The 15,362-nt window shown below is 30.4% G+C and overlaps 3 protein-coding genes and 1 pseudogene across 3 annotated transcripts; all 4 read left to right on the forward strand.

Moving 5' to 3' along the window:
- Positions 1 to 302: 302 nt before the first annotated feature.
- On the forward strand, positions 303 to 997 carry LOC123218891 (TIR-only protein-like). The gene is made up of 2 exons (XM_044640542.1): positions 303 to 802; positions 916 to 997. The coding sequence occupies exons 1-2, from the start codon at positions 303 to 305 to the stop codon at positions 995 to 997; spliced, it is 582 nt and encodes a 193-aa protein (XP_044496477.1).
- Positions 998 to 3,215: 2,218 nt separating this feature from the next.
- Positions 3,216 to 3,908, forward strand: LOC123218892 (TIR-only protein-like). The gene is made up of 2 exons (XM_044640543.1): positions 3,216 to 3,712; positions 3,827 to 3,908. Exons 1-2 carry the CDS (start codon positions 3,216 to 3,218, stop codon positions 3,906 to 3,908), a joined length of 579 nt encoding a protein of 192 aa, XP_044496478.1.
- A 2,977-nt stretch (positions 3,909 to 6,885) lies between these two features.
- Positions 6,886 to 7,570, forward strand: LOC123218893 (TIR-only protein-like). Its single transcript, XM_044640544.1, has 2 exons — positions 6,886 to 7,376; positions 7,489 to 7,570. The coding sequence occupies exons 1-2, from the start codon at positions 6,886 to 6,888 to the stop codon at positions 7,568 to 7,570; spliced, it is 573 nt and encodes a 190-aa protein (XP_044496479.1).
- A 3,052-nt stretch (positions 7,571 to 10,622) lies between these two features.
- On the forward strand, positions 10,623 to 12,143 carry LOC123218162 (annotated as a pseudogene).
- Positions 12,144 to 15,362: the final 3,219 nt, after the last annotated feature.

Here is a 15,362-nt window from a genome sequence, read left to right on the forward strand (position 1 = left end):
AATATAATTAAATATGTATTTATTTATATACCTAAAATAAATAAATATAATATTACTCTTTGATGGCAATTATACAAAAATAAAATATTAAACTAATAAAAATTAACGATAGCGGTATGAGTCAGAATTTTAATATTATTTAACAAATCCCTGTTACTTATCATATTGCTGTGGCTACGACCAATTATTAGATATATGTGTTTGATATATTCATCGCTAAATGCCTACTCCTACTGCTAAACCTTATTTAATCACTGATTATTCTTAAATTAATTAGCTTAGCTTAGTTTCTCCAAGGTGCCATGCAGCGATCCTCTTCTTCTTCTTCTTCTTCTTCAGCAAAGATTTTATCTCGCAAAATCCTTTACCATAGATATCAAATCCAACCCATTAAACGTCCCTGTGATGTTTTCATTAATCATAGAGGAAGAGATACAAAGAGGACCATTTGCGGGTTGCTTTATGATTGTCTTTTGAGGCTAAGGCTTAACCCTTTCATGGATAACAAAAATTTGAAGCCTGGAGATCAGTTGTTTGAAAAAATCGACACCGCCATTCGACACTGTAAGGTTGGAGTTATCGTGTTTTCGCCGCATTATTGCGAGTCTTATTTCTGCCTCCATGAACTCGCTCTTATCACGGAGTTGAAGAAGAAAATTATACCTATATTTTACGATATTAAGCCGTCTCAACTGAAAGTTAGAGACGATGGAACTTTCTCAAACAAAGATTTTCAGAGATTTAGATGGGCTCTTGAGGAAGCAAAATACACAGTGGGACTTACATTTGACTCATTACAAGGGTAAGTGTATGATAATAAACATTAACAATAAGAATTTGATTTCCTTTAAATGTTTTTTATGTTTGGCTATCAAGAAAAAGTTCTAATCTTGAACTTGCTTTGAATGTTTGTAGAGACTGGTCAGATTTCTTAACAAAAGCAACGGATGCAGTGATCAAGAACTTGATTGAAGAGGATATTATTAATCAAGAATGAGGATTAATGTTGATATATTTGCTAAATATTTTACTTTTCATAACCAATGTTGTTTAACATTCGATGCCTACAATGGAAACTAATAATTTATTATCTCTTTTACTACAAAAATGTTGAAAGTTTGATATGAATACCTTGAAAGCTTGATACTGAAAGTAGAGAACCCAAAATTTTATAAATCTCATATTAAAAATCCATTATTTTTAATGTGTGATCCAAATTTTATAACTTGTCTTTGGTATCCTGATAAAATTTATGATCACCATCATTATATATATTATGTAAGGAATTACTGTTAAATGATATTCTATGTGTCGATATAATTATTGGTATTATTAAGATTATATCTTCAATCTTCTCCCATATTATTGCCGGCAATTAGAGACGAAGGTAATGACAGTTTTCTCCCTCCTTCCCTCTTGGCATCTCTCTTAGTGGCGCTACAAAACCAAATAACAAAGACAAATCGATCATCTCCTGGCGAAGACAATGCGTCATCCTCGTCATTCTCCTCTTTTATTACTTAAATATTATAATATTTTGTTATTATATAATTATTAGTTAATTTGTAGTAGTAACTATTTGATATTAAAAATGGTCTTTTTGCTTAAATGAAAAAAAAAATTATATGAATAGTTGGATTTCGATTATCAATATAATTATTAATTTTCATTTAATATCAAAATTATCATCTTAAATTTACAACATAAAACAAGAGTAAATTTTTTTTAGGACCATAATTCACTATACAACCGGGAGAGAATTTTTGACTTCATCTTACAATACAAAGGATAAAATATATAAATATGAAATATTATATGTACTTATTTTGCATACACAAACATATACATAATTATATATATTATTACATAATTAAGTGTTACTTTATCTTTAATTTAAAATCATTTAATCATATGATAACACATATAACTGTGTACATATTTATATACCTAAAGTGAGAGCATATAGTTATATTGATATAAATATATTTAGAAGAATCTTTGTTAGGATAATGCTCATTAATACATAATAATTAATAACTAAATAACAACTTTGTAACACAATAAGGCTGTAATTGATTTTTCACAATATTGAATTAAATAAATTAAAATTTTAATCTTGAACTATCTTCAGATGAGATTTGAACTCTTACTGTTTTATATTTAAAATCTTTTATATTACCATTCAAACTATCCTTTAAAGACAAAAAGAAAGTTACAAGAATCAAAAGAATAAGTTACATTAGAGTTTGTATATTTTTCACTGTAGAAGAATTGGTTGTGTGCCATTAAATGGAAATAACATGTATATATAACCTATATTAGAGGAAAATTAAGGTGAAACCCCGATATACTCTCCATAACATTTGAGAAATCAAGAAATGTTACATTGGAAAGAAATTTTTAATCTATGGTTATATACGTATGATCATATATAATTATGTTAGTCTAATAACCAGAAGAATCTCTTTCTCATCAGCATTAATCCTGGCCTAATGATGTTCCTTTCTGTTTTCTTTGAGGTTCTTCTGCGGCCACTAACAAAAGTTAAAAATGGATCATAACAAATCATAATTTCACACTCATACAAATAAGTGATGGCGAATAATCTTCCCTTCTCAATTTTGAGCCATTTTGTAATTGATGTTTCTTTAAAGGGAGAAATGTTTGACTGCCTAATTAGAAACTTTTCTCCAAAAAGCAGCCAACCCTTTAACTGAGTGGCCTTTTTTTTCAATTTCTTAAAGATATTCAACATGTCTCCACGTTCTGCGTCAAATATTATTTTCCACTGCGTGTATTAATGGCCCTCCCCCTAATTGATACAAAGTAAACATATTAAACTAATAAAAATTAATGAAAGCAATATGAGCCATATCACATATGCTAATTCTATTCTAATATTATTAAACAAATCCCTGATAATTATCTTATTGCAGCGGCTACATGGTATTATTATATGTGTAATATTATATATATCTATTTTAAGTTTATAATTATGTATATTTATATATAAATATCATTATATGAATAAGTGTTATTTTATTTTTAATTAAAAATTGTTCAATTATATAAGGACACATATAAATATACATATATTTGTGTATCAATAAATACATATAGTTTTGTTGTTATTACATATATGGGTTTGCTTTTGCGTGTGTGTGTATATATATATATGTATATTCATTGCTAAATGCCTACTCCTACTATTAGCCATGCAGCGATCCTCTTCTTCTTCTTCTTCTTCAGCAAAGATTTTATCTCGCAAAATCCTTTACCATAGATATCAAATCCAACCCATTAAACGTCCCTGTGATGTTTTCATTAATCATAGAGGAAGAGATACAAAAAGGACCATTTGCGGGTTGCTTTATGATTGTCTTTTGAGGCTAAGGCTTAACCCTTTCATGGATAACAAAAATTTGAAGCCTGGAGATCAGTTGTTAGAAAAAATCGACACCGCCATTCGACACTGTAAGGTTGGAGTTATCGTGTTTTCGCCGCATTATTGCGAGTTTTATTTCTGCCTCCACGAACTTGCTCTTATCATGGAGTTGAAGAAGAAAGTTATACCTATATTTTACAATATTAAGCCGTCTCAACTGAAAGTTAGAGACGATGGAACTTTCTCAAACAAAGATTTGCAGAGATTTAGATGGGCTCTTGAGGAAGCAAAATACACAATGGGACCTACATTTGACTCATTACAAGGGTAAGTGTATGATAATAAACATTAACAATAAGAATTTGATTTCCTTTAAATGTTTTTTTATGTTTGGCAATCAAGAAAAAGTTCTAATCTTGAACCTGCTTCAAATGTTTGTAGAGACTGGTCAGATTTCTTAACAAAAGCAACAGATGCAGTGATCAAGAACTTGATTGAGGAGGATATTATTAATCAAGAATGAAGATTAATGTTGATATACTTGCTAAATATTTTACTTTTCATAACCAATGTTGCTTAACATTCGATGCCTACAATGGAAACTAACAATTTATTATCTCTTTTACTACAAAAATGTTGAAAGTTTGATATGAATACCTTGAAAGCTTGATATTGAAAGTAGAGAACCCAAAATCTTATCAATCTCATATCAAAAATCCATTACTTTTAATGTGTGATCCAAATTTTATAATTTGTCTTTGGTATTCTGATAAAGTTTATGATCACCATCATTAGATTTATTATGTAAGGAATTACTGTTAAATGATATTCTATGTGTCAATATAATTATTGGTATTATTAAGATTATATCTTCAATCTTCTCCGATATTATTGCCGGCAATTAGAGCCGAAGGTAATGGCAGCTTTCTCCCTCCTTCCCTCTTGGCATCTCTCTTAGTGGCGCTTCATTTCCGACCATCATTGGTCGACAAAACCGAATAACAAAGACAAATCGGTCGTCTCCAGACGAAGACGACACATCATCCTCGTCTGAGAAATGACGATGATGCATCATCGTCTTTGTCAAGAGGCGAAGAAACGCCTTTGTCTCCAACTCTCATCGGTTGAATTGGCTGGGAATGGAAGAGGGTTGATAGAGAAGCTATGAGGGAGAGAGAACACCCTTTTATGTATTGTTTCTAATTTGACTTTCTCCATCAACTCATGTTATTGTTAAAGACTTGTGCGCGGTATACTGTTCTTTTCATAGCTCATTTTTTTTTTTTCTGATACAATAGTTTGGAATGCTTAGACACTTGTTATTGTATTGCAGCATTCATTTATTTCAATGAAAAAGAGTGGTGGATTGACAGCAAATGTTGCACCTCATGCCTGCAAGATGTATGTTCTTACCCAAGTCTAGAAAATGTCACTAATTCCAAGGAGTTTTGACACTAAGCTTATGTTTCTGATATAGAATTAATGTTATGTTATTTATACCTGTCACCAAAAAGTTGTGAAGAGTTGAATATGAGTGCTTTTTGCTCCAATCAAACGACTTGAAGTTTCTTCTTATGCATTACTCTTGAGTGGTGATGTTAACCATTATAGAATTCATCTAACCAAGGACCTCTTATGTATTGTTTGTGCAGCTTCTATTATGGGGATAATGAATTGTAATTTCTTCATGAATGGGATGGTTTATTTACATAACATGTTAAACTCAAAATTTATTAGAGAAAATCATTTTTCTATTGTATATTTACTAAATGAGTTAATCTTTTGTGCACAAATAATATGTACAATTTTATATATAATCAATGATATATCACTATGTGATTGAATAATTTAAAAATAAAAATAAAACAACATTCAATCAGATGGTGATATTTCATTGATTGTGTATATCAATAATAAGCTAAACTAAAAGCTCAATTCGAGTTTGAGCCGAAGTCAAGCTCGGCTCTTTTGAAACAAGTCAAGCTCAAGCTCAATTGCATACAAATTGAGCCGAACTTGAGCTCAGTTTAGCTAAAATTCAGTTCTATCAACACTAATCACTATATTATTGTGCTTTGATTGGAATCATTATCACTTTTACACACACACACACACACATATATATATACACATATACATAAAAGTGATGTTGACTCTAATCAAAACTTTGTGCATATATATTTTGTACATGCTAAAGTGATATTGACTCTAATCAAAACTTTGTGCATGTATGTTTTATATATGTAAATGTGATATTTGCTCGACGTTCTGCATCACTTTATTGCCTACGAAAGAGATCCATCGGCAAACGTGTTTCGAATGTCATTTCTCAACATGCTTCAAATGTCAACGCATACTTTTCAAATTTTCTCATTACATTTTACCTTTCAGAAGTTCATAAGAAAAGCAATGCACGGGCGGGAGATAAGACATAAGAGCAGTTTATATTGACAAACGCGCAGATTATTTAATTACAGAAAGATTTTTCAAAAAGACATTTGTTGACTCATCCATGCTCCCTGCTTTTTATAGTAAATAGCTTACAGTGAAACTAACATGAAAGGGTCTCTCTCCTATGATATTACATTCAAGCCACACCTATACATATATATTCATCGCTAAATGCCTACTCCTACTGCTAAACCTTATTTAACAACTGATTATTCTTAAATTAATTAGCTTAGCTTAGTTTCTCCAAGGTGCCATGCAGCGATCCTCCTCTTCTTCTTCTTCAGTAAAGAATTTATGTCAAAAAATCCTTTACCATGGAAATCGAATCAAACCCATTGAATGTCGGTGTGATGTTTTCATTTATCAAAGAGGATGTGATACAAAGGGTAAAATAATAATTTATGTTTATTTTTAACATAAGTTAGTATATATGTGAATCTTTAGGTTTCTAAACTGGTATGAATATATTTTTGAAATTGGGTTAAAAATTGGTTGAAAAATAGTCTTTTTGCCACAATATAAATATATCATGTTCAAGTGCTCCTCCTAATGGAACTGCAAAGAATCGGGTAAAGCAGTGTGAAAACTTTAAACATGAGCATGTAATACCATTAATCCCATACTCTTATTGATTCCTGTCTCCAAGAAGTCTCATTTCTCAGCATGTTACAGATGTCAATGCATATTTTATAAATTTTCTCATACATTTTTATCTTTCAGAAGTTCATAAGAAAAAGCAATGCATGGGCGGGAGATAAGACATAAGAGCAGTTTATATTGACAAGCACGCAGATTATTTAATTACAGAAAGATTTTTCAAAAAGACATTAGTTGACTCATCCATTCTCCCTGCTTTTTAGTAAATAGTTTACAGTGAAACCGACATGAAAGTGTCTCTCTCCTATGATATTACATTCAAGCCACACCTCCACGGCTCCACCTTATGTATACATATATTCATCGCTAAATGCCTACTCCTACTGCTAAACCTTATTTAATAACTGATTATTCTTAAATTAATTAGCTCAGCTTAGCATCTCCAAGGTGCCATGCAGCGATCCTCTTCTTCTTCTTCGGCCAAGAATTTATGTCGCAAAATCCTTTACCATGGAAATCAAATCCAACCCACTGAACGTCGGTGTGACGTTTTCATCAATCATAGAGGACGCGATACAAAGAGGAACATTTCCGGGTTGCTTTATGATCATCTTTTGAGGCTAAAGCTTAACCCTTTCATGGATAGCAAAAATATGAAGCCTGGCGATCGGCTGTTCGACAAAATCGAGACGGCGATTGGACATTGTAAGGTTGGAGTTGCCGTGTTTTCGCCGCATTATAGTGAGTCTTATTTCTGCCTTCATGAACTTGCTCTTATCATGGAGTCGAGGAAGAAAGTTATACCTATTTTTTATGATGTTAAGCCGTCTCAACTGAAAGTTAGAGACGATGGAACTTTCTCAAACAAGGATTTACAGAGATTTAAATGGGCTATTGAGGAAGCAAAATACACGGTAGGACTTAAATTTGACTCGTTACAAGGGTAAGTATATGATAATAACATTGACAATAAGAATTTGATTTCCTTTAAATGTTTTTGATATTTGGCAACCAAAAAAAGGTTCTAATCTTGAAATTGTTTCGAATGTTTGTAGAGACTGGTCAGATTTCTTAACAAAAGCAACGGACGTAGTGATCGAGAATTTGACTGAGGAGGATATTATTAACCGAGAATAAGGCGGAGGAATATCGTGATTATATAATAAAAAATATTATAAATTTATAACATAATAAAAATAAATTAATTTATATTATATATAATTACAAACATAAATCAAATATATATACTATACCATTTATATATAAATATATACTAATTTATATATATTTGATTTATGTTTTTTGATTTAGGAGGGCATGTTGGTTTTGGGTTAAATCAATGTTTTTTGTTTTTTTATTGTTCTATAATTTTCTTCCTCTAATTGTTCTTACTCTTTTGCTCATGTTCTGTTAGTCAGGAGCCTTTGTATTGATCTTTTCACATATAACAAGGAGTTTAATAATTACAAGGAAATATTTGATTCTACATATAGTTTTCTTACATGTCATTTGAAGGACTTTTATGTTGGACAAGCTCAGACACGATAATTTAGGGAAAGGGATAATTTTTTACTCAAGTTTTAATATAATTTCAAAAATATATTTATAACAGATAAAAAATTTAAATATTTACTCAAAGTTCAATCTGTTAGGATATATCTTCATATTTTTTATTACGGTTAAGGGGTAAATGCGTTATTTTTATCAATAATATTAAATTAATTAAAATTTTATCTTATTTTCTTTCTTTTATTCAAAAAACTAATATTTTTTCCTTGAATTAAGTTTTAAAAAATTTACTTTTTTCCCTGAAATCCAGCCACTTTCTCCAACGATAGTTGATCAATGGTGAAAGAGTTTTCATCCAGAGATCGACCTCTGAATGATGATCATCATCCAAGGAGGACGATCGTTGTCCAGATTTGCATGACGAGCGTAGTCCAAACTGGAGAACGTTCGTCACTCTTCCTTTAGCCACGTCGTCATCGATGACTTGAGGGAGAGTGAAAAAAAAAATCAGGGATTTGGGGGGTGAAAGTCACTTTTCAAAGTTCAAGTATGGGAGTAAATTATTAATTTTTAAAATCAAAGAGGAAAAATATGATAAAATTATATAATTTTAATATAAATAATAAAATAACGATTTTATCCCTATATTTAACAGAAAACTTAACAGTTGTTTAAAGATAAATGAGTTTTTAAAATTTTTATCTCTCGTAAATATATTTTTGAAATTAAATTAAAATTTGGATAGAAAATAATCTTTTTACCCTGACTTACCTTGGGTCATGCCTCTATGTCCTTATAATGGGTCTGTTTGTGGAATTTTCCGCAGGTCAGTTGGAAATTTTTTTTAATATATAAAACTAATTTTTTAATTATTTTAACTTCTTGTAATAACAGACAGAATTGAACAGGTCGGCTCATCCAAAAAAAAATTAATAAAAAATTTTGAAAAAAATTTACCACTACAAACCGCCATACCGAACTATGCCGGCCAGTCAGTCAGTTTTATTTCACGCTTGGGACACAATTTATCCGGGGAAATTAAAATTTTTATCCTCTCTTCTTACCGTGCGTGTATATATATATATATCACTTCATCTTTAAATTTAAACAAAAATATTATAATAATATTTTATTTTTTAAAAATATCTCTATTAATGTAACTTATACAAAAATAGAGAATACTATCTCTCTCTTTTTCTTTAGTCTTTTAATGAGAAAAAGATAAAAATTATTAAATTTATTTAGAAAATTAATATTTATTGTAAAGATTTCACAGTAAAATCATTCACATTCAAGTTAGGATATTATGTGTTTTCTTTATGAATAATTAAAAATCAAATAATGAATGATGATTCATGTTCTTGACTTCATGTGAAATTTAATTTTATTATAATTTTATATTGTTAGATTGTTTAATGTTGTTATTTTATATTATTTGTATTATTTAAAGTTGTTATAATATTGTATTAATAATTATAAAACTTAAAAATTTAAATATGAAAAATTTTCAAACGAAGAATAGGTTGGTGCCGCCAACCCCTTGGCGGCGTCACCAACCACCTCCCCTTAACCTTTTTTTTCTCTTTTTTTTAATGTAATAGGGCCATACAAGTTTAATTAAAAAATAAATTCAAATGCACATGTTAAAATAAAATATTGTAAATGGAGAAGAACTAAAAAAAATATATTATTCTTTAGTTTGTTTATCCATGCAGTGGAGCCGAAGGGTGAAAGAATTCAAAAGAAAGAATTGAAAAAAAAAAAATCTTAAATATTTATTCAAAGTACACCAACTCTTGGTGTTGTCCGCAAGGGTTGAGGTCAATGTCAACCCTTCATTTCTTTCCATTAAACCCTATCAAAGATCATCTCTTCATTCTTTTAGTTAAATTTTATTAAATAATCTTTTAAATTATATTTGTTAATTATTTATTTGACAATCCTAATAATTGGGATCTAATTTAAGATATTAAATGGATGTCGTCGAGTTTTGATAGGTTATTTTTTGTTTTATATCTTTACTTCTAAAAATTTTTAATCTGAAATTTATTTTATTTTTTATTTTTTTTATTTTTTTTGCTTTTGTAGTAATAGCTCTATTTTGAAACACGTGTTCTATTTTTTAAATACGATTTTAAAGTTGTAGAGAAAAAATTTAAAAGAAAAAGACAAAGAATCTCTTTACATGGATCTTGTTAAGAAGAGTATTTTAAAAAAATTGATTATTATTGTGATATATTTATTTAAAATTTGAGATAAATAGTATATATATATATATATATATATATATATATTAAAAATTTGAATATCCCGTTTATAGGCTTGACATACTCTAGGTTTTTCGTGCCAAATCTAAATGGACAGAAGCAAAAAAATCCTGTCCGTACCGGGCGTAGGCCTGCCACGCCCATTTAACACCCCTGCTTGAAACTTGATAGTATTGAAAATTTGTTATTTGGACTGGTGGTAGAGGGGGGATTGGGCTTTGGCGGTTGCATCAGAAAAGCATGACAACAAAACGTACTGGAAGTTCCTTCCCCTCCGACACCCAGAACCTGCCTTTGCATGTTTTCTGGCCTTAACCACGTATGTGGCCCCCACTTCTCGTCACCACCACGTGTCACTATCTCCTTTCTCCATTCCACCACACGCCATGCCATACATCCGTCGGTTATCATTAGCCACTTTATCACCACCACCTAACCTAACACCTCCCCATCATCCTCCCTCTTCAATTTTACATTAACATTAATGGAGAGCACAGATTCTTCCACCACACCACCTTCCGCCGGGCTTCCGATTCCACCCCACCAATGAGGAGCTCGTCGCTCACTACCTCAAGTTGACAGCTGCATCGGCTTCACTTCCGGTTGCCATCATTGCAGAGATTGATCTTTACAAGTTTGATCCATGGGAGCTCCAAGTAATTACTTAATTAATTTTCTTAATCGTCTTGTGAATCAATTTACTTCTCCATGTTTGTTGATGGAATTTTCTTATTTTTGTATAGGTTAGGCAACGTTTGGAGAGCAAGTATCGTATTTTTTCAGTCCCGGGGATCGGAAGTACCCGAATGGTGCGAGGCCAAACAGAGCTGCAACTTCAGGATATTGGAAAGCTACGGGGACGGACAAAGTCATATTAACTTCTAATGGAAATCAGAAGGTTGGGGTGAAGAAGGCCCTGGTTTTCTATGGCGGCAAGCCTCCAAAAGGATTAAAACCAGTTGGATTATGCATGAATATCGCCTTGTGGATAATAACCCTGCTGCAAATCCTCAGCCTCCTGCAGATTTAGCCAACAAGCCGAAAGCCTCCTTAAAAGTACCTAACCCAATCACATAGTAATATATTATTGTTTGTCTACAGAACTACTCTTATTTTAATTTCTTCGAAACTCTTCTCAGCTTGACGACTGGGTTTTATGCCGAATTTACAAGAAGAACTACACGCAGAGGCCGATGGAGAGGAACAAAGATGAGGATGCATCACAATTACAAATTTGTAGTCATCAAAATCAGAAACTCCCGGCTGCAGCGAAGAATAGTAACACAGTTGGTTATGGTAATTCATTACTTGATGAACATCATGATCATAATCTGTTTGAAGGGATATTATCAGGAGAAGGCATGCAACATAACAGCTGTGTTTCTCAATTAGCTTCTTCTTCAAATATTCCCAAGCTCACCATCTCCAATATCGTCTCCCCTTCTACTTCAAATACTTTTAAACGCGCAATATCTTCGCCGTATTGGAATAATGAAGTTGGTGGCGGCGATTCAATAGGCGCCTCTTCTTCCGGGAAGAGATTTCACGGTGATCTTAACAGTGGCAGCACCGCAACTGATGATAACAGTAACTCCTTCGTTTCTTTGCTCAATCAGCTCCCACAGAATTTGCCATTTCTCAGTTCGCTTGGTGATAGAAGTTTGCGACAACAGTTTCAGCTTCCCAGCATGAACTGGAACTAACTCATAATTGCAAGATTTGCCATGATTTTAAACACACACACACATACACATGCAGACTCATATATATTTATACATGAAGATTTATATTTTAGTATATATATATAATATAGTAGAAGATAGATTACTGATTAGAACAGGCTTTTGAGTTTTTTATGTATCTTGGATGAGTTGATTAACATGCATGTAAACTTAATTAAGAGATGAATTAGGGAGGAGAGCCAATTTCTTCAAGCAGGGTTTTGTTTTGTTAAAGATGATAATTGAGAATCTTTATTTCTTTTGGTGATGGCATATCACGTGTAGGAAAAATCCAATTAGGCGTCATAGCATGCATCTATCCATCCATCCATCCATAATTCTGTTTCTTTTTATTTTATTATTTGGATAAAGAAGATTCTTACACTATATCGAATTAGATTATTTGGATAATTATTTACTGACTTAGGGGGTATTTGATAGAGATAATCTTTTACTATCAAAATTAAAAAATTAATATTGTTGTGCAGCGAAAATACAAAACACAACTTCTATGCTATTAAATATAATAAATAATAAAAACAAAAAATAAAATACAGAAAAATAAAAGAAAGAGAACACAAAAATTTACGAGGTTCGATAAATGTACCTACGTCCTCGGCACCGCTGACTACTTTCACTATCTCCAAAGAATAGTTATAAAGGAAAAATAAACTATTAGAGATCCCTAGTAATAAGATTCTCTCAATACAATTGTATCTGACTACAACTGTCTCAAGGATTATTTTGAATCAAAATCAAGGCCTCTATTTATAGCTTTTGGTAAAATACAAAACGATTAAATTAATAGATTTGGGACATAAAGAGCCACTTATTTCAACAAATATAACTCAAAAAATTATTAAATATAAATTATTTATATATTAAATAAAAATTGATATGTATACATATTATTATATTTGATGAGATATAATAAAAATAATATTAAAATATTATTTTATTTAAATATCATTTTAAAAATAAATTATTTTTTTTCTAAAAAATACCAAGTAAAAATAAAATTATAACAATAAAGATATTTAAATATCATTTTTTTAAGCGTTGTCCTCATTTCATTGACCAAATAATTAGTGATAATCCACAGGCTTGGCATCTGATTTTTGGTTAATTTGTCTTTTTTATCTCATCGGCTTATACCCATGACTGCCATCAGCCATATATACTTAGAATAAAATTATGTATATTTATTTTAAATACATAAACAAATACATATTTATATATGTTATTATATTATTTTAAATTAAAAATAAAATATCACATAATTATATAATAATACTTATAAATATATACCTATTTATATATTTAAAATAAATATATCTAACATTGTTTATATTCATTCCATTCTTTAATGAAAGAGTTATGTGTGATTTTCTATCATGTATGCCTTACTGATAGAGAGGAATCATATTTCCTGTTATCACATTAATTAATTAATTAATGTCATTTTCTTTTCTCAGGAGAGACAGGATAAGATAGACTTGACATGAATACCATATCTTCACTGTAAGACTTTAAAAGAGATATTGCGACAGTGAAAATCAGTTTGATCTTCATGTCCGTGGGATTGATTTCCTCCTTGCACTTTGAAACTTATCACCAAATCCTCCAGATAGGCTAGGGTTCATGTAGGAAACGGCCAAGAATTCTGTAAATTTAAATCACAGTAATTAAATATACCAGGATTGTGATTATGTACTTGAGATGCAATCCAAAGGGTTTCAATTTAATGATTTTTCACAACACTATTTGCTATATGTACTGTGTTTCCACCTTTTATGTGTTCTTTGAAAAAGAAGAAACAATAAGCATTACTTTTGGTTTTTTAAATTACTTTTTATTATTAGTCTTACTTTCTCTGCGACAATTCAACTGTCAACCAACTGCCATTGCAGTTCCAAACCCAATATTTCAAATATCTAGAACTTATTAGACATAACACAAAATTATTATGCCTACTGGGGTTGATTTCATTCACCTAAGTTTAAAAACTCTTCTGATTTTCAAAAGGGTTTTTGTTATTAGAGCAAAAGTTTTTGATAATTTCAAGAGTCGTTTTTTTTTTTTTTTTTTTTCAAAATTACTTGTTGTTTTTGCCGTAATTATCTTTCATTAAGCGAATGAAAATTTTCCTTTTTGATTCATCAAATTTAAGGGCGATTGTTGACACCTCATTAAGTTTGAAGATATATTCTAACCAAACCTTAAGAGATTTGAGAAAAAAATCTGACCACCTTCTTGCACATTCGGATTTATTCCCAAATACTTGCCTGATTACTTGAATTGCTATTTGATTAATTAGGTGGTTCATCAAGGGATTTGCAAAGTTAATCAGACATCTCACAACTCTTACAAAAAAAAAAAATATCATCCAATTAAATCGATTCCAGAGTTTTTAAAAATTGAAAATGAGGTTAATAACCGTTCTAGTTTTGACTCTATCAAAGAATAAAGACATTATATTATTCTTAGATCATATAAAAAATCAATAAGAATAGCATAGACATAAACATTCTAATCTTAGGATCAAACCACGTAAAAATCTTAATATCATACTACGTCCTTCACTCTATCTTCATTCATTAATCTTTATATTAATTTTTAAACACCCTTAATAAACTTAATCTTTATATTAAATTTTAAACGTCATTAACAAACTTACCCAAACATTTTCAGACTCTAAATTATGTATATCAGTTGATTACAAAAAAATTGAGTATCAATCATTCAATTATCATTTGGATCTTTTCGTTCCTAGATCTATATGATTAGTTGAACATTATTGTATTTTATATATGAATATACTCATGGCAACTTATGTATAATATACTAATTAATAAAAACGTGAATTATTAATATTTAATTTTTGGTTTAACCAAGCTATAAATTTTTTAATCTAAAACATATTTTACACATTTTCCCGTATTAGAAGTATACTAAACATTGTTTTTTATGTCTATATCATTTTAATGCTTAAACCTAAAGATTCGTAACTTCCGTGGCACATAAGCTCTACTGCCAACGCCCAAGCCTTCTTCGATTTCCTCAACAGCAACAATTTCCGACAGGAAAAACAATGACCCTATTTGCTAGAAGAACAATACATATACCATAAACGAAATGAAGCCGCAGAACAGATATTTCACATTCTCACATACCTGAAGGAACTGTTAACAGAAAATGAATTTTGCACAAAACGTTTCCAGTATTCATTTGTTTTCTTCAGTCATTTTAGAGGTAAAAAACATTGAATATGATAAGATAACGTAATGGGATATCAATTTTGTGGCACTGATAAGACAACTTGTCGCAATGAGAGTGGACAGGACAGGAAGTTTGTTTCTCCGGTTTTATGTTAAAATTTACTACAGAATATGGGTAATTTTGATATTATAAAAACTTCCTTGATTTATGGCA

This window comes from Mangifera indica, chromosome 6, assembly GCF_011075055.1.
Source record: "Mangifera indica cultivar Alphonso chromosome 6, CATAS_Mindica_2.1, whole genome shotgun sequence".
Taxonomy (NCBI): domain Eukaryota; kingdom Viridiplantae; phylum Streptophyta; class Magnoliopsida; order Sapindales; family Anacardiaceae; genus Mangifera; species Mangifera indica.